At 47.9% G+C, this 23,278-nt stretch overlaps 1 protein-coding gene across 1 annotated transcript; it reads right to left on the bottom strand.

Moving 5' to 3' along the window:
- Window positions 1-282: 282 nt before the first annotated feature.
- Window positions 283-21,612, bottom strand: LOC116815364 (uncharacterized). The gene is made up of 6 exons (XM_032763643.2): window positions 19,557-21,612; window positions 12,437-12,614; window positions 11,014-11,218; window positions 8,579-9,201; window positions 3,440-3,585; window positions 283-2,013 (listed from the first exon to the last, which is right to left on the bottom strand). The coding sequence occupies exons 1-6, from the start codon at window positions 21,161-21,163 to the stop codon at window positions 1,218-1,220; spliced, it is 3,555 nt and encodes a 1,184-aa protein (XP_032619534.1). The 5' UTR covers window positions 21,164-21,612; the 3' UTR covers window positions 283-1,217.
- Window positions 21,613-23,278: the final 1,666 nt, after the last annotated feature.

Here is a 23,278-nt window from a genome sequence, read left to right as displayed (position 1 = left end):
AGGGGAATGTGGTTACTGAGCCCAGAAGAAGGTGTGTGTTACACCAACTATAGTTCCCCTAAACCCACTTGGACTCACTTCAAAATTTTGCTCAGTGAGCACAAACAACAGCGCTGTGTGCTTCCCTGTTCACCGTTATGCTATCTGCAATCAATGAAATTCTAACCCTAGAAAACAGGTGGACCCCAAAATAAACAAAACACCCATCTAGAGTCATTGAAACATAATTATTAAAACATTTTATGTTGTTAAACTACAGTACAATGTAAACTGTTTCTCTTTTAAACTTTTGAAATACACTAGATTACATCTTTAAATAATCACAAACTTTAAGGTTCACTAGAAGTGGTAACAGACCCTTATCTACAGACCCACAGTTCTGAAATATTTCCGATGTATCATTATTTTCCAGTCTTCTGATGTCTTTAAGCCAGTCAAAAACCTGATGATTTTAAATGTAGGGGATATTGCTCTTCCACAGTGTTCTACGGGCATTTTGGGGGGAGAGAAAGAGAGAGAATGCTGTGTACATTTCTTCTGCTTTTTGGATTTGTTACATACATACGACACTGATTAAATCTGAGCAAATCTGCATCTACTTTGTTTGGTTTAAAGGTGAAAGATTGATTCCCTCCTGCCCCCTCAACAACATGTTTCATTGAACCTATCAGGAATCAGATAATGAAATATATTTCTCGGGAGAGAGGACTGAAACCAGTCAAACTACAGGCTTGTCCTGTCCAAACTTCCTCCTTCATTTGGTAATACTGCACCTAGCTTTGACCTTGGCTTTATTTAACGCTGATGAAATATGTGCAACAATGACACCTCACGCACAATCAAGATCAGCTCTTCATCACAGCCGTGTAATATAGAGCCTGACACCATTAGCCCTCAGTGCAGTATTAACAACTGAAGCTCACTATTTTCTTTCCAGAGACCTGCTCCTCATAAGAAGCGTAATCATCATAGGTAAGTGAGTCACAAATAAGATGTAAGTCCTTCCTGCTGAAATCTAAAGTGAGGCTGCAACAGCTGGTTGCAACGCTGCCAGTAAATTATCACCCTCATTGGGCCAGACTCATTCCTGGTGTAACTGCACAGTTGTTGATGGAATTATGCCAGTGGTCAATTCAACCCATTGAGTCTAGTGATGGTTCTGTACAGGTCTCACTGGCTTAGCCCAGTCTTTTCCAACATGATCCTCTCCCTAGATTTCAAGACCTGTTATGGGATGTGCTTATCATGATGTTGGGCAGAGCGTTCCGCCGCTTCTTCCAAGAGCCCAGCTCCCTTGAGTACTTCCTGATCTGCCGGAACCAGTGGTGAGTCCGTGCCCTGTCGCCATCCCGGAACACGAACGCCTCCCGCCTGATCTCCATGAGTTCAAAAGTATCACTGCAGTCGGGGTCTGCGGAGACGATGCAGTTACTCAGCCTCAGGGGCTCCCTGAGCAAACTGAACTTCCCATTGTTTTTGTCCCTGATCAACACCAGGACTGCATCTTTCACAGGTCCTGGCTCAGCAGCCTCGGGGCTACATTCAGACACTCGCTTTATGTTGACCATGAGCAGCACCTGCATGTTCTGAAATTTCAAGGTCTTGCTGCCCTTCTTCACCCACTGGCCATCAGGTGGCTGGGCGAGCTGCAGGAGCCCTTCCATCACAAAGCGTGTCTCCTCCCGCAGCCATCCCACAGTTTTGATGGCGGTTTCCCTCATCTCAATGTTGATGACTTCCCTGTTCTTCTTGCTGTCTTGGCGGAAGGAGCGCAGCGTCCACGAATTCCCCTCCTGCTTGGTTTTCATGTTGATGTGCTCCAGGTGGGACTCGATGCGGTTCTTGGCTTCCCGCAGGCTGCCATGATCTGGGTGATACTCAATGGTGGCTTTGATGATCCTGCTGAGTAGAAGCGGGTACTTGGTGACTCTCTGCAAGGGGGCCATCAGGAAGGATCTTAGATTCATGCGCCGGAGCACTGTGTTGTCGTTCTGGGAAACGTTGAGGAATATTCTGCGGGGATTTAAAAAGGGAATAAACTCAGGGTTGGTTATTCTGCTAGAAGACAATGAAAATAAAATGCAAATGAAGGGCTTTCAGGATGCTGGTATTGAACCCAGCTCCTTAGGCAGCATCCTTAGCCACTGTGCCACTGCGAACCACCAGCCCAGTCTGACAGCCAAAGTGCTAAAGGCCTACAAGCCCACAGCAGCATGCCCAGGTCCCTGACTAGATGATCAGGCAGCACCCTCATTGGGTACTCTGACTACATAAAGACCCCAACAGGAAGAGGAAGCTTTCTGAGCAACAGACCACTGCCTCGCCAGACCTTGCCTTGCCACCTCGCCCTTCCTCAACTCATTGATCCGGCCCCTTGCATCGGATCTTCCAGCTACTGACCCCTGCAAGAACTCTGACCTTTGCCCTAGGCCGCTTCCAATGCAGATTGCTCCGACCACCCGTGCACACATGGCTACTGCTCTGGACTGCCCCAAGCCCACTGGACATTACAAAGGCGTGATGCTGAGAGGAGCTGAACATCTGTGATTCCCATTGGCTTTCACAGGCTTCAGGCGCTCGGCATTTCCTAAGATCAGGCTTGTTACCAGCACCTGAGGAATGTACCACATTATGGGACAGATCACATCACTTTATTACAGTTCTCTACCAAACTGTTCAGGCCCAGATCCTTAGCTGGACTGAACTGGTCTAACCTCACTGGCTTCCATACAGCAATACCGATTTACCTCAGATCATAATTATAGAAATGCAGAGCTGGAAAGGCCCTCAAGAGATCATCTCTAGACCATCACCCTGCACCGCTGAGGCAGGACCCCCTACTGCTAATACCTAGCTCTTATACAGTACTGTTCATCAGTAGATCGCAAAGCACTTTGCAAAGGAGGTCAGTATCATTATCCCCATTTTACAGATGGGGAAACTGAGGCACAGAGAAGTGAGGTGACTTACTCAAAGTCACCCAGCAGCAGACCTGGGAATAGAACCCAGGGCTCCTGAGTCCCATGCCCGTGCTCTACATACAAGGCAACTCTGCCTCCCACTGAAGAGTCCACCCTTCAGTGGAAAATCTGGCACAGGTCAGCAGTGACTGAGAGCTGTTCTCATCTGTGGACGGTTTGATGACCCATATGAAATGAGTTTGGTGGGTCGCAGTCCAATTCCGAGTGATTTGCATTGGTATCACAAAATCCCCGTGGGCTACCCCAGCACAAAGGCCAAAGACCTAATGGGCTAAGGAGGGTGAATTACCTTCTTGCTCCTAGAGGGGGTCCCATCAGGCCAGGATAGACAAACCCTAGGAAGCCTGAACTGCCCTTTTCCCACATACATGGCTTCAGTTTCTAGGCTCCAGGGCTGGTGCTTTTCTGGATCTCTCCGGTCCCCATAGCCCATGATAGACACACTCAGCCCATGTTACCTGAGTAGCTCTTTCTCCTTCTCCAGGGCATTGAGCATGTTCACTGAAGAGGACTGCTGAAGACAGTAGGTCTGAAAGGCCGGCAGCATATTGACAAACTCCAAAAAGATCTCGCCAATGCACACAGTCATCAGGTCCTCGTCGTCCTGCAAACATAGAACCCGGTAGCCACTGCAGTCAATCAAGGAGATACGGGGGCTCACCAGGGGTGATCCCAAACCATGGGCCCAATCCTAGGAATGCTTCCTGCTGGGCAGAGCACTTGCTATGCTAAGAAATCCCACGGTGTTCAAGGCAGTACACACTAAGCCTGGTAGTGTCTGCATGAAAAGTGCCTGTGGACCAGATTTTCAAAGGAGCTCAGCTCACTGGGGGTTGAACCTACCCCGTTGGGGGTGGGAGCTTGAAAACCTAGCCCCATTTTTCTCAACTACACAGCACCCTAAGCAGGAAAAGAAACCTCAAGGGAGACACACACACTTCACATCAATGCACTCAGGCTCAAATCCAGCCTGATCTTCATTTGCTGAACTCAATGACATGACTACATTGCCTTCATGGGAGTTCTGCCTGACCACAGGGCTTGGCCCTATGAATGAAAGGGGGTGACGTTGCACTGGTTGAGCCAGCGAGGAGCACTCAGGGCTAATGTAATCCAAACCATCCTTCCCACTTTTTCATTCAAAGGACTCAATGTGCTTTACAAATGGGTATTAATGTCCCCATTTTCAGAGAGAGGGAAACTGAGCTGCAAAGGCTAAGGTCCAGATCCTCTAAGGCATTTAGACTCCAAACTCCCATTGATGTCAATTGGAGTTAGGTGCCAAACTACCTTTGCTGATCTGGGCCTAAGTGACTCACCCAAGGTCACACAGCATGTCAGTGGCATGTCCCTACATAAAATAATAAATGGACACAAATTGGACATCAGAAATGGTAACATACAAAAGCCAGTAGGAGAATACTTCAACCTCCCACTTCAATCTCTATAACAGATTTAAAAGTAACTATTCTTGAACAAAAACATTTCAGAAACAGACTTCAAAGAGAAACAGCAGAACTAAAATTCATTTGCAAATTTAACACCATTAATTTGGGCTTCAATATGGACTGGGAGTGGCTGGCTCATTACAAAAGCAGCTTTGCCTCTCCTGGAATTGACACCTCCTCCTCTATTCTCTGGGTTGAACTGCTTTCCTCCAATTACTGCTGACAGCATCTTCAACATAAGTGATAGAGAGCAGCCTGCAGAGCTGCCGGACTGTTTGTTAGGTTCTTTGGACTTGCCAGAATTTGTCAGCTTAATGGATTTTTATTTGCTAGGGCAGTGGCCCATCAGGAGCCCCCTCCCTTCTAGCTTGGATCCTCCCTCCCAAGGGCAGGCAGATCATGACCCCTGAAACCTGTTAATGAACTCACTGGAGGTCTGAGTCTACCTGCAAGGAAACTCATCCCCATATTTCTTGGAAACTTGCCCAATCCTCTCTTCTTGTGGACGGATTCCCCCCCACTCTATTCCCCTTTATGCTCTTATCCTTTTCTGACTGAAGAGTCTCCATTCAGGGCTCCTTCTAGAGCCCATCCCCATCCCCCGTCTTAGGGCGACCTATCTATTTCCAGGGGCTGGCAGTGGAACATAGAATCATAGACTATCAGGGTTGGAAGAGACCCCAGGAGGTCAGCTAGTCCAACCCCCTGCTCAAAGCAGGACCAACCCCAACTAAATCATCCCAGCCAGGGCTTTGTCAAGCTGGGCTTTAAAAACCTCTAAGGAAGGAGATTCCACCACCTCTCTAGGTAACCCATTCCAGTGCTTCACCACCCTCCTAGTGAAATAGTGTTTCCTAATATCCAACCTAGACCTCCCTCACTGCAACTTGAGACCATTGCTCCCTGTTCTGTCATGGAACTTTCCCCCTCTAGGTGGCTGGCTCAAATGCAGCTCAAGTGAAAGCAGTCCCCATCTGAAAGTGGCTAGGTGACCTATAGAAAATGAAGAGCTGATCTTGGTCTCCTCCCCAGGGTATCACTTAACCAGGTCAGCACCAGTGGAGACCGATGATGGAATTGGCTGGCCGATATGGATTACACCCCTGGAGGTTAGGGTGAGGCGGAGTGTGGGGATGATGAAGGCAAGCTTGCATGACTGCACTGGTCTGTAGACAAACACGGGTTTTCGGCTATCAATGCAACAGGGGTTACTGTGGAGCCATGCAAAGCACCCTCTCCTCCTGCCACCACTGGCCTAGACCGCAAAACCTAGGCTTTGAGCGTTATCCCCAATGGAGTGATCCAGAGTTGTTATTGCCAGCCGATTTGCCACAAAGAATTGCCAGGGAGGCCTGACACCAGGGCTTGTAAATGACACAGGTAGTGTTTGAGAAAAATGGGCAGGGGTGAAGTGTAACTCAGCTACAGATTAGGGATTGCCTTGTCTTTGTTCTGAGCTATCGGGACTGGCTGGTGTGCCAAGGTGCTTTTAATGGCTCTCCTTTGGGCTAGACAGGGCTCTGCGATGCTTTGTAAAAACAAATTTTCATGGTAAATTCCTGTTTTCTTTCCATGCATGTAATAAAATAAGATACATAATAAGAATACGGTGCCAGGTAAGGCCACTGGCTTTGCTTAGGGGTTTGCGTAACAAGCAGCCTGGAGTTAGTGCTCTGGTGCCTTTTAGTGCAGGAATCCATTATGGTGGCAAAGAGGGTTGAAGACAGAGGCAGTCAGAGGAAGCGGGACCGGCAAAACAAACAGCTGCTTTCAGTGTTCAGCTGCTTGAGAAATTGTTGAAGGGCAATTCTGACCTTGGCACACGTCTGTCCTTCCTGTGCAAGATACTAAGAACCCGATGCCAGGGCTGCTGTGTCAAGGTCATTGCAATCAAAGACATGCATGTGGCATGGTCTGCTGTCAGTGTGTGTGTCTGTCTGTCTCTCTCTCTCCAAAGTACAAAACTTCTGGCTTGAACTGATATTGCAGCTAATGGATTGTGTTCCCTTCGAAGAAAGTGGGAAGTGTGAGCTTGAAGTTGTCACCCGTATACCCCGCTGCCCTAGGCTTATGTTTCGCCCTGCCACAGAATCTCTGTATCAGTGGGATGGGTATTTTGGGAAAGTAGCCCTGCAGCCACGTGGTCGTGATTGCATTGTGCAATGCTGTGGGATATAGTCAGATGAGGTGGTTGTCATACAATGTTGAACATTTAAAGGTGACCGGGAAATTGTTTTTACAAAATGCCCTCAGCTGTAAGCAATGTTTGCTGAAAGCCCCCACCAGCCAGGCTAAAAGGGGAACTCGGCCCATCACAGGGTCAGCTTTGATTCTCAGTTACACTGATGTAAATCTGGGGTTAAACCCCACATCTGTTGATATTCCAGATTTGCAGTTGCGTAACTGATCAGAATCTGCCCCAGTTGGTTTCAAGTGGGGTTCTCTGCTGAAAAATGACTATGTAAAAATGGCACCTTCTGACTTAACAGATCTTCTCCTGGGATTTCAGTGTCATATCTGCAACTTTTTTAGTGTTTTTTACTGTTAGCCCGGCAGGGCCAACGTGGCTAAGGGCAAATCAGCTGGAGTCTGTTCCTTCTGCTGCATCAACAACTCTGTGTACCAAATTCTGATCAGTTTCTCTGTGCAGCTAATGGATAGAGCTGGGCAAAACATTTTTCATGGACAGTTTTTCACTGGAAAATGGTGTTTTGTAGAAGTCAAAATGTTTTGCAGGAAATATTCAGTGGAAAAAATGTCAAATGATTGGAACTGAAATGGAATATTTTTCCGCAGGACAGAAATTTTGTTTTCCACCAGCTCTACTAATGGGGTCGCACATGCATAGATAAGAGTTTAATCTGGCTTGAAGAATCTTGATTGGTGATGGTGTATGAGAAGGAAAAATCCCACTTTGACTCCCTGATCCAAGGCTGAGTTTGCAGAGTTGACAATTTACAAGGAGCATCTTTTTACATGTAAACTGAACACCTGTGATGGAGAGACAATAAAGATGGTGCCCCCTTACGTCAGTTTTACAGTCCCCTTTGAGCACAGAACCACATTTTCACATGCCCCTTTTCTCCTTTCTAATTCCAGACTCATTTACACGGCTCTGCCCCATTTTGAATTCGGCTGATAAAGTGACACTAGCTGCAGAACCCCACTGGAGCCAGCCTTTAGTTCCTCAGGAAATTGTTTTTGCTTTTCAAACACAATGTGGTTTTGCAAAGGTTTAATTTTTTTCATTTGAGATACCTTGCCAAAGCATGTAACATATTAAAAACACGGCACATACCTGACCCCCTGAACACTGGTCCTGTGCTCCAGCTGACTTCTATGCTCATGGATTATTGCCAGCTTTCTACATGTTGGGGCTTCGTACCATAGTGGGAGTGAGTAGGTTGATTGGAGTTGGACATTGTGGGATCTACGCACGTTATGCTAGCTCTGGAGGGTCCTCCTAGGCTCTGGTGAGCCTCCCACATCTGGCTACATTCCTAGTGGCCCCATTCTCTAATATAATTTTTGTATTGCACGCTACTTCCAGTGTGACTGTTCTCACCATTTGCGATTGCTGCCTGTTTACAAGGTAATGTTATGCGGGTGGTTAGGTGAAACCTCACTGAAGCTGGTTGGTGTATCAGCTGCCCTTCATTCAGGATAAATGAAAGAAGTAATTCAGCTCCTTGATGGAACAGGCAACTGAAAAAGTAGGAGCCACCTCCCAAAACACAGACCTCATACAAGACTGGTCAGGTATCTGAGCTATATGGGTGAAGGGGTATGACTGGGAGCTGGATGCAAAAGCAGGAGGTTTGGTATCCTTTGATGGAGTCATGTTCGTGAGAGAGAGAAACAGGAGAAACACCCCAGAAGGAGCCAAAGGAGGCATCAGGGAAGCCCCAGAGAGAGCCAGAGAAGCACTCGTAGCATGACCCTGAGAAAAAGTTAAGGGAGAGAGACTTTTGGACAGAGTGCTGACTGGTAAGAGGCTGAGAACTGGGAAACAGAACCCAGGAGCCCTATTCTCAGCCCCCCTGCTCTAATCACTAGACAATGCTGCCTCTCAATTAGTGCTATGATGTGGCCCTGTGACTGACCCAGCCACTGTTGCTATGGGCAGAAAGCAAAGCTGAGGGACCGTACCTGATCAAAGGCCTGGTCAATTTCTTCTTGGAGATACTCCAGAAAATTTTCATTGAGGTCAATCAGCTCCTGGATATTGCTGAACACCACCAGCAGCTGTTCCTGTGACAGTAGCCCAGCCGACTGCATTGGGAGGTAGAACTCCTCCTTGATGATCCGCAGGTCCTCACCATAGCTGGCTTCTGTGTTGACGAACTCCAGGATCGACTCCTTTCGCTCTGTCCTGCGCTTCTGGCACTTCGCACACAGGTTGGCTCTTCTCTTGTTCTGGTTCTGTGCGTCTGTCTCCACTGGGAAATCTCTCTCACCACAGTCCGTGCAGGGCCGGTGTGCCTCCCAGGCCTGCAGGGAAGTCAGCGTTTCAGAGGCCCTGTTTTTCCACTTCCTGGCCAATGCCTGGCCGATGCCGCTGTCCGCTCTCTCCACCTCCGCGGATCTGGTTCTGGTTGTGCCGCCGTCCTCGGCATCATCCCTCTCGTCGGTTACACCGACAATGCCGCTGTCCGCACTCAGGCTGCTGACGTTGCTCCAGCGGTGCTTGGATCGCAGGGAGCTGCGCAGGGAATGGGTGTTCTCGTCAAAGCTGCAGCCATGGGGGATGTTGGCTTTAGCCACCACCGGACCTGAGCAAAGCACAGACACGAACGAAGCTCAGGACGTGCACTGCTGACTGGGAAGAGCTCACTCAACAGCCTCCGAGCTGGGGCAGCCAGGAGCCTAAGGGAAAGAACTAGGGAAAACAGGGCTGCACATTGTCTCCCACCCATCTTCTGCTGCTGGATGAAGAAGCCAGAGTGGAGCCCCTCCACCAGTCCCACTGCTAAGGGGGCTTGAGCCAGGCTGTGAGTGCCCATGTCAGTGGACTCTGAAATCACACAGCCCCAATCCGCTGCTCGCTTGCCTCAGCGGGTGCAACTCAGCAAAGTCGATGTAGCACTCCCACCAGCTGGAGAACTGACCCTTACAATGGACCTTGAAAAAAATCATCTCTCCCCCAGGGATTCGACCTGGGAACTAGAAAACTGACATTGCTGTACTTTGTGTTGTTACGTGAAAAGGCTTGTTCTCTCTCCCTACCATTTATTCTGCAGTGCTCAGTATGATGCCTCGTGCCAGGCAAATAATACGTCCTTCTGCCCCCAGGGATTGATGTTTCAAGGCTGTAATCCGGTATGGCTAAAAAATAAACCCGGCAGTGCTGGGGGATGGGGTTATTTAGAACATAGACCTAGAGAGAGCCAGTTGCCAGATGAACCTTTGAGTGCAGGAACCCTGTTATGAATCACAGAAAACATCTTGTGAGGGGGAGTGTAAACCCCACAGGAGGCAGGGAAGGGTTAATGGACTGCTGCGGGCCCAATCCACCCTACCTTGTGACACGGGAAGCAGGTGTCAGGCTTTGTGGGAGATGCTAAAAGGGGAGAGCTCAGCTCACAGACCTGGGGCTCTTGCTGTGGGTGGGTAGATGTCTGTGGACAGCCCCTGTCAGGGCCTCCCCGAGGGAAGGGAAGAGTTCATTTCTTTGGGTTTATTGTGGAGTTTGGGGGCCCAGAACTGTTAGGGGCCTAGCCAGAGAGGGCTGAGTCACCTCAGCCTGGAAGGTGCTGGAGGGAGCAGCAGAAGCCTAGGAGGGGAGCAGAGGCAGAGCCACTACTGTGCCCTGGTGTAAATGGGCAGGCAGGAGGGCGTGCGGCTATACACCAATTAGCTCATCTTATCAGTGTCCCCCACCCTCTCTTCAATGCAGGACAGTTCCAGGCCTTATAGCCCAGAGACTTTGGGCTGAATCTCCTCTCACTTACACCAGGGCAAATTTGGAGTCTAGTGGGGCCAGTCCATCCCTGTGCCACAGATGGAGTCGGGCACAGTGACTTTATGCCATCCTCGTGCTTCCCATATGTGGGGGGCTGCCAGGAGCCAGTTTGGTCCCTTCTGGGGATTAGAGCAGGGGTTGCCCTAACTTGAGCCCGGCTGCCTGCAGCCGCTCTTGGCCCTTGGGGCGGCCAGGAATAGCCAGGCCATAGGAAAGCCTGACCATGTCCCCTTCTCCTAGAAGTACTCCCAGCATGCCCCCTGCACGAAGGATCCTGTGGGGGTGGTGCAGAAATGGCTGTCAGTTCCCATGGTTGCTAGGGCCTCCTCCCACCACTCTGGGGTTAGCCCAGATTACAGGAGTGTAGCCAATCAAACTACATTGATAAACGCCCCTGGACCAGATTCTGAATTCCTTTACACCAGTGCAAGCCCAGAACAACTCCTCTGAAGTCAGTGGTGTTATTCTAGATTTCCACCAGTATAACTGAGATTAGGATCTGGATCATCGCTACTCTGAATTCTAAACTGCCCTCGTCGAGGGAGCAGAATCTCCAGTTACAATTAAACTAAAGAATGACACAAACAGTCCATCCAGGCCCATGCAGGAATTGTGCAGGTACCAGGGTCTCTCTCCTGCCATCGCTTCTGCGTGTGTTGCCGGGCTGCTGCCGCAATCTTCAGCTCCAGCTGTTTTCTCTTCACAGCATCTGTTGGCATCGGGTCACTGAAATGAGGCCGCAGACGGCACTCCCGCTGGGCCTTGACACAGTCTGCAGTCTCCTGGGCAATGTCAGAGCTGGATCTGCGGCAGCTCAGGCTGGAATTCTGCAACAAAGGCAAGTGGTGTTAGGGTCGGGGCCGAGAGGTACACCGCTACCTCGATATAACGCCACCTGATATAACACAAATTTGGATATAACGCAGTAAAGCAGTGCTCTGGGGGGGCGGGGCTGCGTACTCCGGTGGATCAAAGCAAGTTTGATATAACATGGTTTCACCTATAATGCGGTAAGATTTTTTGGCTCCCAAGGACAGCGTTATATCAAGGTGTATTTAAAAGCTCTGTCATAACTGAAAACAGTGATGGAGCCAGCCAGGGCTCTGCAGCCTGCTGCGTGCAATGACAGACTCTGATCCTGCTGCCACTGAAGTCAATGGCAAAACTCCCACTCCTGGGGGCAGGCTGTGTGTTCTGGGGCTTGGGCAACTGCAAAGGAGTCAGGAGACCTGGGTTCTAAACCCAGATCTGTTGTGGGGTTGTGAGCAGATCACTTCACCTCTGTTCCTCTTCTGCTCTCTAGGGCAGGAGCTATCTCTTTCTCTGGATTTGTACAATGGGGTCCTGATCTAGGCACTACTGTAAAACAAATAACAGCATCAAGAGAAGTAAGACTGAGCTCACTGTCTCTTCCATTCACAGATGGATCAGCGTCACCAGTCACTGAACAGTTCAATGTTGTAGTTTCAGCCATATTTTAAAAAATGAAACCTAATTGTTGAAAAGAGCGCGAATATATGATCAGTTGGTTACACAGCGAGTGTCTGTGCTGGGTAGGTAGGGTGACCAGATGTCCTGATTTTATAGGGACAGTCCCATTTTTGTGTCTTTTTCTTATATAGGCTTCTTTTACCTCCAACCTCCTGTCTCGATTTTTCACATTGGCTTTCTGGGTAGGGGTGGGTGGAATGAAATCCTTATGGGGTTCGTGGGGGTTATTTTGGGGGTTACACACACACCAAGTGGTGCTCCAATCCCAGCAAGCCAGGGCTGGCCTGTACAGGGGTGAGAGAAGAACTAGTCCCTATTACACTAAAACTTTCCAGGAAAAAAACCATTCAGTTAAAAATAATGCAACAGAAAAACTTCATTTAACAAAACTGAACTGATTCACAGATTTCCTTTCTACATCCATTCCCAGGGTCAAAAATCAGCCTCGTTCGCATCCCCCGTATCTTCTGAACACTCTAACTAATTAAACGCTAATGGTGGCAAGCACCTGGCAAAAACCACCTGTCTGAGGTGAAATGGGAATTTTTCCTTACGTTTCCTGCAGGTTGAGTGTCACTAGGTGTCTCATTATTTGGCTTGTTCTTCCAAGTCCGTGTTGCCATGGAAATGACTGTACATTGATCACTGTCCTCCTCTGGAGAAGAGAGATCAGTTTTCCTAGGGTCACATGATCCCATGGATGGGGACTCCGAGGCAGTCTCGGCACTGCAGCTGCAAGGGAAGGTGCAGAAGCCAATCAGCATCATATCTGTGCAAAGGTGCAGCCATCACTAGGAGTTAGGAGGTAACCTGAAATTGTTGACAGAGATGGGTTTGGACAGGGTACCCAGGTCTGAGCAACACCCATCCGTTCAGAGAAGGATCCCGACTGGAAGGCTTCGGTCCAGTCTTTATTTCAATAATACACTTGTGTGTGGTTTAAGGAATCTAAAATCAGCTCAAACCTGCCGATCTCAGTTACGGCAGTGCAAATGCAGAGTAACTATTCAAGTCTCATATGCTCATGGTACATTTTTTGTTTATAAATTACGAAGTATCCCCAATGCAGACCACAAAACATCTTTTTAAGTAGCTGTTACTCAAAGAGACTGTCAACATAGAAATCATAGTCTGTACCTGAAAAATGTTACCTTCTATTGGGACAAGCAACCCCTAAAATTGCTATAAATTAAACAGATTAGAGGAAAATATTTTACTCCTATTTTTTTTCAGCTTGTTTAATACGGGCCTGATCCAAAACCCGTTGAACTCACTTGATAGCATTTAAAGTATCACTGTAGTCCACTGTTTTCATTCTGTGCCTGTCAGTTCTCCCCTCTTTGTGGGAATCACTCAGCCACAAGGGACTTTTACAATAGGGAAAAGTGGCTATAAAGCTATAAAAACTGGCCCAGAGGGATACTGTAGTGCCTAGCACTGCTTTGAACTCATTTTTAAAAAGGATACTCAATTTAAATGGCCAGTGTCTCTAATAAAACAAGTTATTTCCAGGGAAGATGGGAACAGGATTTGGTGCAATATTGATAGATTAGCGGCCAATCAATGGGTGAAGAATAAGAGGGAAGTGATCATGAGGATACTGACTCGCCTTCTGCTTTGGGTTTATATCACCAGGCACTCTGTTAAGAGGAAGTTTCATTTCCCTTGGTTCAAATTCTTTTAACAAAAAGGTCTGTCAGGACTGTATACAGACAACCTTGGTGTAACTGACCAGAGAGATGCAGGGGACTGGAATACAATCAGTGTCTGTGACTAACCAACACCTATTATAATGACTGCTCCTTTGCATAGCTTTTAACTCCTAGGCTACCACCGATGCCTGACAGCTGCTGAACGGTAGCTCCCAGTACTGTCACATATCAAGGTATATAGTACTCCCTTTATAAAGAGGGATGAGTGAACTGGCTCAGCTAAAGTGAATGAGGACAGACCCCAAACTGAGTTGGGTTCAGAGCAGATCCAAATCTTCCTCCCAAACTCAGAGTGAATCTGTTATTACGCCTAAAAAAGTTGGTTTTTAAATGATATTTTCATGTTCACACACTTCTGTGCTTCTAGATCCCAGCTGGGACTAGCAGAGGATTTTTACAATTAGAGTTGATTGACAACACCAGTGTCACCGTGCAATGCTAGGAGAAGGCTGGGAATCAAGACCCCTTGGGTTCTATTTCTGGCTCTTCCAGTGACGTGCTATGTGGATCTTGTTATGCCACTTCACTCCTTATGCCTCTATTGTCTCCTCTGTAGAATGGGAATAACAAAATTAGGACTGCTGTTTGTGTTACAGTGACATCTAGAATCCGCTACTGAGACGAGGGACCCACTGTGCTAGGAACTGCATAGATGTGAAGTAAGAGACTGTCCTGCCCCAATCTAAATATACAAAGAGTGGGAGGGGAAACTGAGGCCCAAGATGGTGAAGTGACTTGCCCAAGGCCACCCAGCAGCCGAACCAGGAATAGAACCCAGGTCTCCTGATTCCCCATGCAGGGCCTTAGGCACAAGATTGTACAGACCTAATTTGCAAGGAAGTGATCGTTAATGGTTGTCTAGTGCTTCGAGCTTTTCTCATGACATGTTACCTGCTGTAAGAGCAAAGAGTTATTACTAAAAGGGAAGATGTGGGAGCACTTCTCTGGGAATGATGTCTGGGGAGCTCCCTCACAGTGTTCGTTTTTGAGGCTTTTCTATATTTTGTTGACTCTTCTAAACATTTCCAAAGGCGACCCTCCTCGGGGAATGGGAACCAGTTGTGTCCAGGTGGTTTTGAAAAGGAAAGAGTGGAAAAAATAGACTATTTTAGAGTCAAGAAATTAAATCTGCACTAGGTTTGGTCAGTTACAGGTAAGAAAGGCAAAAGCTAGGATTCCTACAGCAGTGTCCATGCTGTATGAATGCAGCTTTCTTTAGACCTGCTTCACATGCTAAATAGATTATTGCAGTGGCTCTCAAACTTTAGCAATCCAAGGATCTCCATTTTGATTTAAACATTTTCATGGACCCCCTGCTCAGCCCCAGGCCCTGCCCCCACTCCACTCCTTCCTCCAAGGTTCCACCCTGCCCCTCCTCTTCTCCGCCTCTTTCTGCCCCCTCAGGCGTGCCCCATCCCTGTTCCACTCCCACCCTCCCAGCGCCTCCTGCACGCTGCTGAACAGCTGATCCACGGCGTGCAGGAGGCACTGGGAGGGAGGGAGAGGAGTTGATCAGTGGGGCCGGTGGTCCCAGACAAGACTCATGGACCTGCTGGAGTACCCTCACAGACCCCCAGAGGTCTGCAGACCCCAGTCGGAGAAAACCTGGATTATTAGCTTTGGATTAGATCTATACTACAAAATATACTGGCTGTGCAACATGCCACAGTTAATGCAGATTTCCCCACTGAGACCGCTTTGTCCTGCACCACGGATGTCATCTGTCTGCTTTAACCAGCCCCAGGGGGCTCTTCCCAGTGCAAGGATGATCCTTCAGCAGAGTAGAGCTGAAGTGGGAGCTCTCATGCCATTCCTTCTCTCTGCTGCAAGAGGTGTGTGGCTGGGATTCCTCCCTGGCTGATATTTTGGCCCCTTGGCTCTTAACCTGTGCAGGAGGAGCCAGCTTTGCACACGCTGCAGCGGGATCAGGGGAGCGCAAAGGGAAGGCATTTTTGCTCTCTCTCACATGCCTGTACAGCACTTGTTGCCGTGCAGTGGCATCCCAGGGCCTGGCCCCTTGCTTCTTGACTTTTTAAATTTGACCTCTGTGATGTTTCCACGGCATAAACATCCTTTATTTTTTTCTTCTTAAAAGCAGATATTGTTTGAAATAAGGCTGTGGCTGGAGAGCTGACGGATAATGTAACTGACACCATAACTAGTGCAGACTGGCTCTGCTGTTTGTCTTCAAATCCACTAACAGGATCCACAAATATCTTATTTTTGTCTAAATCATGTTCCTTTGTGAGCTCCATACCAGGACAGCTCTTGTAGGCTTCGGGATCAGTCTGCCCCTGGTAGGATGTGGTCACCTGATCCTGCTCTTAATTCATGCTGCCTCTTTAAAAATGCCCTCCTGGAATCTCAGCTCCATATACTGCTCTGCACTTCTCGCTCTAAGTTGCTGAGCAGTGTCACTGTGGACTGTTACAGGACTGCCCTGTTCACACCAGATGTGGCTGCATTTCAGTGGTGGGGGAAGTGATTCCCTCTGTAAAGAGAGGAAGTTTGTAAACCACCTTGGGATCCTTAGGGGTGAAGATCGGTGTCTATATGTGCTCATTTTAATACTAATAGAGGTGAATATTACGTTGAGGGGTTTGCCCCTGCCCATCTCTAGCCAGTGCTTCTGAGGTGATCTTTCTCCCCATTCGCCCCACCTGCTACCACTTCCACTGGGCCCTCCCTTCCTCTCTCACCAGGTCTTCCCCACAGAATCAAAAAATCTGGCTTCCTCACACACTTGCCTCCTTCAGACCCTACCCTAACCATGGCCAGAGACCGTGGTGTCTGCCACAACATCTCCTCGATAGTGGAACTCTTCCCTCCACCAACTCCACTGGCCTTCCTGTTCCCTTTCACTGAATGTACTTTTAGTTATTCCAGAGTTCCCTCCATCGTTCTAGCTCCCACCTGGGTCCCAAGCGATGGTCGTTTCCTCTTCTGAAGACCCTCTTGCCAGGACACCAAGCTCTCTGCCAGCCCCTTCACTTAGGGTAACAGGTGTAAATCGGTGCTGTCATGCTTGGCACATAGACAAAGCGCTATACCTAGTTTATTTTCTCTTCTCCGGGCCTCAGGACTTCATTCCCTTTTGCATCTTCTGGGTTATTCATCTTCCCTCTCAGCTTCCTCCATTAGATCTTCCCATTTATACTAACCCCATCTGACTTTCCTTCCTCTAGCCATACGCTAGCTGTATTCCCTCGGTACTCTTCCTGCCAGGTGTTCACTGTATTCTCTAAGACAGTCTATGCTCTCTGTTAGTCATGGCCCACCAGTGGACTGTAGGCAAGACTGTGCAGTTTGTGGTGGATCCAGTATGTGCCACGCTGGACACCATGTTGTGAGCCCTTTCCTGAGCACCACCCACTTTCTACCATATTACCAAGCTTAGGACCCAGCTGCCTCTGTCTGGACTCCAGTACAGTACTTCCTAGCTGAGCAGTTGTGAGGCTTGGAGCCTGGAGTTCTCCCCATCCTAGCCTTGGGTAGTTTGAGACTTGAAGTTCCCACACTCCTTTGCAGGCCAGAGCACAAGAGAATTCAGCTGGGAAGAAATATACTAGGGCTCAACGAAGCTGCAGCAGAACTGTCTGTCTGTCTCTCAGTCATAGGGTTTTATCCTGCCATCCATCACCATAGTGTCTGAGCATCTTTTACATCAAACTGATAGCAGTAGCAAAGTCCCTAGTGGACTTAATGGAGTCTCTGGCACTCCTCCACCTGCAGGGTAAAATCTCTTGCGCTATTTATTGTGTAAGGTGTTTTGGTGGGCTGAGTTTTGTTGATCCTTGTTACACATCACTTCTTCTTCACACCAAGTTTTCAGGCTGGCAGGGAACTATGCAGGGGAGTGAGCAGTTCCATGTAAGTGTGCTGTTTTCCTCTGAACCTGTGGAGCCATCTCTTCTCCCTGAATCTTCTAGAAAGATATGCTCTAGTCCCACCCCGTCTGGCTCTATACAGCCAGGACTGCATCTGTGCACAGTGCCTTCCTTCAGTCTTCTGCAAAACCACCATAGCAGTGTGGTCTGTACGAGCTCCTGTGTGCCATCCATGTCCCTTCCTCTCTTCTTCTAGCTGGATGGGCTTTTCTGCCTGCTTTTCATCTTTTCACACTTCCCCTGATCTTGTTGGCCTTAATTGTCTTTGCCCTTGACAACAGCTCTTTCATCTATCATCCTTATGTCATCCAGAAGATCTTTTATCTTGGAGTGTCTTTCTCCTTAACCATCTCCCCTAGTAGCAGTTGCCCCACAAGCCCTTTCCTGTCCAATCAGTTCCTATTTCATTACACAGATGTCCTCATTTCCTTCTCATCCTCCCAAATTCAAAGCTGAACAGTATGAGAGTCCCCAGTTCCTTACGTGTCCTGCCCCTGGACTGTGATCCCACATCGTTTAGACAGCTCAGAAACTGCAACTTACGTTTAAAAGCCTATGTTGGATTTCCACTGGTAGACCAGTGTGTCTCTTCCCAGCAGGGACTCTTATGTGAGCCAGATGGATTAAATGATTCATGAGGCACTTAAAGAATTCCATCATCCCAAAGTCACAAATCAAATAAAGTAAATAATTGCAAGCTACCAGAGAGGGAATTAATGGTACAAGACAAAATTGCTTGATAGAACTGTAACTGTGGGCAGTTAACAAAGCCAGGAGATACACAGTTCTCACCAATGTGTTCATCAGCACAACTTTATTAAAGGCCCTCTCCTGCTCCCGTTGGAGCCAAGGACAGTCCAAATCCACAGAGGTATTTAAGCTCCTAACTTTGATTTCAATGGAAGTTAGGAGCCTAAATGCCATCTGGGCCTCGCTCTCTGCAATGGGAGCAAGAGCATGTCCCAAGTGTATCTGTTGTGTCATCTTAGGTGACGAGGAAATAAAAGTGGGTAGCAGGTATGCTGCTGCTGCCAGACACCAGGGCTGTCATGGCCCTTGCCTCTTTCTGCCCCATCTCGCACCAAGTGGGGGAGTGAGGAGGGATGCTGCAAGCGGTGGGGGCGGGCAGGGCTGGGGGTAGAGCAGGGGTGGGCCCTGGGGCAGAGCGAGGCTGCAGTGTGGGTGGGCCCACAGGCGGAAGAGGTGGGACAGGGAGCTAGCCTCCCCAGGGGAAGCTTCACCCACCGTCCCTGGTGGTGAGTTTGGGTATTGTTACAAGCCTGAAACTCCAGCTAGATTCCTACAGAGTCATAAGCCTCTGGAGCGAAGTTTGGGCTGAATTAGAAACAAATCTTAGGCCAATTTGAATGGAAATCATACGGAATTACACTCAAAGCTGTAAATTGGAGTTAAACAGCACTCCTTGGTTCTAGCCGAAGGGAAATGTTTCTAACACTATCCAGATTTAGGAACAGCCTTTACCATTCATTACTACTATTACTTGGTAGTATTTGGCTAGGTTGGTTCCCCAGGAGAAATCCCAGTAAAAGAATCCCCGTCATTTTAAAACTCAGGCTTTTTAAAATATAAGTTCCTCTTTGTTTTGTTAGCACCTTATATTTTTAAAATTCCAACCTACTGTTCATTCTTTGTGCTTTCTGGGCTTCATTCAGTCAGCTTGAAGGATCAAAATAGACAAGTCCCTTAAAACGTTTTGTTGATCAGTTTCTAGTCAATTTCCTCTCCAGGTTCTCGGGTACTAGCAGGATGGTGCCATGTTTGGGTTACAAATGCTAAAGGGGAATGTTTGTGTCAAACACTTACTTCCATTAGAATTAAAAAAATAGTGGAAACATGGGGGTCCGATCCATGACTAGGGTTCCTAGGTGCTGTGATAATATAACTATAAAAAGCCATTTCTATTGTTTAGGTTTTGGAACTCTGAGATCCTAAGCTGAAAGGCTCTGTATAACTGCAGAGTACCAATGCCAATGGGAGTGACACGTACATATTGGGAGGAAGACGTAGACCCCTCAAACCAGGACTACTTTCAGTGTCCCAATAGAGTATGTTACCTTTTCTTAATAAGATCCAGTGCTGAGCCTATGAATTCATCCTTCATTTTTTGTAGCTTAGCTCCATAGCTGGATAGGTCTGTGGCTTCTAACAGCAGCGATGGACAGCAAGAAGAATGGGCTTCAGAAGCCAGTGCTTGCCCAGCAAAGTGAAGGACTCCACTCAGTTGTCTTGAGTCTAATCCCTGCTGCTCTTCACTGCAGACCTCCTCCCCATCCCTGTGGATTGCCATTGCCTGCAAAGGCGACCTCGGAATCGGGCTAGAGCAAATAGGGACCGGGGACCTATCTGCACGTGACAGCTGGTAGGTACTGTCTTTCAGCAGGCACTGGGTAGCCCCAGCTGTGCTGACCAAACTGAAGCTGCCCCACGCAGCTGGAATGTCTTGATAATGGCCAGAACCTGCAGCAATATGGCTTTCATGAAACACATCATCGTAGTCGTCCGCTGTTGATGTGGAATCACTGGGGAGTTCTCGTGGCACAGCTGAGCAGATGTTCTTACTGCTTTCCCTTTCCAGAGTCTGACTTGCCAGAGACCCCTCACGCAGGCACTTTGTTGGCCCGTTGGTACCCACAGATAAACGCATCTCTTTGCTTCTCATTCTCTTGAACTCCTCAAAGGTAGGGATGTAGAGCCTCCCTTTATAGTGTCCTTTTCTGCTCAGCTCTGCCGGCCCTTTGGCATCAGTGTCCCCATCACAACCCTTCAGGGATCCAGTGGTTCTGGATTTGACTATCTCTTGGTTTTCCCTGGCATGATGGAGAGTCAGGCTGGGAGAGCTGTTCTGTCTTCTCAGCTGCAACCTCCTCCGAGCTTCCTGCTTGATGTCTTTTGGACTGGTTATCCTGCATGCCAAACATGGCCTTTGTTTCCCCGGCGCTGCTACAGGGCCATGACTGAGGGGAGTGTGTTCCACAAACACCGCACAGCAGTGTACAGCGCACCCGTTTTTGTACTTCTGGCACATCCGGCATTCTGAGAACTCCCTTGCCACCCGGTCGGTCAAAGGCGCTTGGGGACGCACGGGCTTGCAGGAGTCCACCGCCGCCTTGGCGCTGTGAATCCTCAGCTTCTCCTTCAGTTCTTTTTTGGCATCCCCGTGTAGGGCTCTCTCATCCGTGGAAGGGAAAAGCCACTGAGGCACTTTGGCAAAAGGAGGAAGGGGAACGTTTCGCGCAGATGGTGATGTTTGCTTGGGGTGGAGGGGCAGGTGCCCGCAAACGTCTGCAGTGCTCTGTGCTGGGGCGCTCTCTGCAGAGCCTTCAGACCAGTAACTGGCACCTTTATAGTGGAAAAGGAGCTCATTGTCCATGCTCTGGCAGTGAGAATACAGATTGGAGTCTGCAGCTGTCGCCCAGTGTAGATTCTCCACGCTCCGATACAGCCGGGTTTCTGCAGCACTGGCGAAGGTTGTCTTGTCTATGCAACATGAGTCTACATGGTTGAAGTCCCTAGCAAGAATCTGAGTGTCTAAGTTCTTTAGTGGATGCATGCTGCTAATTGAAAAATCCTTTAGGCCATGTTGTGCATACAGCTGATTATTCTGGCAGCTCAAAATCACCCGGCAGCATTCCTGTCTCTCATCAACACTGATGTATGTCATAGCAAATGTGCATGGATGGTCTAACACGCTGGCCTTTACGGGGAGACGAGGGGGGAGCTGGCAGATCACTTTGATGATAGTCAAAGTCCAGACCACAGACAGCAGAAGCCTGCTGCTGGGTACTCACATTAGAGAGCTCTCACATTGGTAGAATCGCCATTGTATGCCCAGGCACAGAGGGAAACCTGTTAACATAAGGAGAGACACGTTACTGAAGTGGCTCAGTGTTGATATTGACAGTGTAATAGCAGCTGTGCCTCCAGGGCATCCAGAAGCCACAAACACCAGAAGGGAGACAGCTATGTCCCTGGGAGGTGGACTGTATGGCCTAATTGGGCTATGCCATCTCTAGCTAGTCCACTGACTGCTGCAACTAGAGCATTTTGGAGAGGTTTATTTCACCTTCCTGCTGAATCCAATGGCGGGTGCTTGCAGCAGTGTTGCTTAGATATCATGGCAACAGACACTTAGAAATACCTGCTGTTACTGTAGATCGTAGATAGGATTCTGGTTTTTTGGAGTTCAATAATTGCATTATTATTAATTTCACTGCCCTGGAAAAGGGCAAATATAGTACCCATCTATAAAAAGGGAAATAAGGACAACCCAGGGAGTTACAGACCAGTCAGCTTAACATCTGTACCCAGAAAGATAATGGAGCAAATAATTAACCAATCAGTTTGCAAACATCTAGAAGATAATAAGGTAATAAGTGACAGTGAGCATGGATTTGTTAAAAAAAAAAATGTCAAACCAACCTGATAGCTTTCTTTGACAGGGTAACAAGCCTTCTGGATGGGGGGAAGCGGTAGATGTGGTATATCTTGACTTTAGTAAAGCTTTTGATACTGTCTCACATGACCTTCTCATAAACAAACTAGGGAAATGCAATCTAGATGGAGCTACTATAAGGTGGCTGCAAAACTGGTTGGAAAACCATTCCCAGAGAGTAGTTATCAGTGGTTCAGTCAGGCTGGAAGGGCATAATGAGTGGGGTCCCACAGGGATCAGTTCTGGGTCTGTTCCATTCAATATCTTCATACATGATTTAGATAATGGCATAGAGAATACAATTATAAAGTTTGCGGATGATACCAAGCTGGGAGGGGTTGCAAGTGCTTTGGAGGATCAGATTAAAATTCAAAATGATCTGGACAAACTGGAGAAATGGTCTGAAGTAAATGAGATGAAATTCAATAAGGATAAATACAAAGTACTCCGCTTAGGATGGAACAATCAGCTGCACACATACAAAATGGGAAATGACTGCCTGGGAAGGAGTACTGCAGAAAGGGATCTGGGGGTCATAGTGGATCACAAGCTAGATATGAGTCAACAGTGTAACACCTGCAAAAAAAGCAAACATCATTCTGGGATGAATTACCAAGAGTGTTGTAAGCAAGACACGAGAAGTAATTCTTTCACTCTACTCCACTCTGATTAGGCCTCAAGTAGAGTATGTGTCCAGTTCTGGGTGCCACATTTCAGGAAGGATGTAGACAAATTGGAGAGAATCCAGAGAAGAGCAACAAAAATGATTAAAGGTCTAGAAAACATGGCTTGTGAGGAAAGATTGAAAAAATTGGGTTTGGTTAGTCTGGAAAAGAGATGATTGAGAGGGGACATAATAGTTTTCAAGTATGTAAAAGGTTGTTGCAAAGAGGAGGAAGAAAAATTGTTTTTCTTAACCTCTGAGGATAGAACATGAAGCAATGGGCTTAAATTGCAGCAAGGGAGGTTTAGGTTGGACATTAGGAAAAACTCCCTAACTGTCTGGGTGGTTAAGCTCTGGAATAAATTGCCTAGGGAGGCTGTGGAATCTCCATCATTGGAGATTTTTAAGAGTGGGTTAGACAAACACCCTGTCAGGAATAGTCTAGACAATATTTAGTCCTGCCATGAGTACTGGCTAAGGGAATGGGCAATATGATTCTCCAGTCTCTTAGAATGTCCATGCACAGGTATAGAGGGGAATGAAGAAGGTTGTTTGGTTTCATTTTTTGTACCTGAGAGAGATGTATAAATGAGGCAGCTCATGCCAGTGTGGTTCCTTAAGGCTCTGATTGACCACTGTGGGGATGGGTGTGTCCTAGTGATCGGAAATCAAACTCTACA

The sequence above is a fragment of the Chelonoidis abingdonii genome, chromosome 10 (genome assembly GCF_003597395.2).
Source record: "Chelonoidis abingdonii isolate Lonesome George chromosome 10, CheloAbing_2.0, whole genome shotgun sequence".
Taxonomy (NCBI): Eukaryota; Metazoa; Chordata; order Testudines; family Testudinidae; genus Chelonoidis; species Chelonoidis abingdonii.
This window is presented reverse-complemented; position numbering and strand designations above follow the sequence as displayed.

Excerpts from the sequence above, each read along its gene's own strand:
- LOC116815364 (XM_032763643.2), bottom strand. The coding sequence starts at position 21,163 with ATGACATACATCAGTGTTGATGAGAGACAGGAATGCTGCCGGGTGATT. Across the intron at positions 12,615-19,556 it reads CTGGATCTTATTAAGAAAAG|CTGCAGTGCCGAGACTGCCT; the intron begins GTAACATACTCT and ends CTTCCCTTGCAG. Across the intron at positions 3,586-8,578 it reads TTGACCAGGCCTTTGATCAG|GACGACGAGGACCTGATGAC; the intron begins GTACGGTCCCTC and ends CTATGTTTGCAG.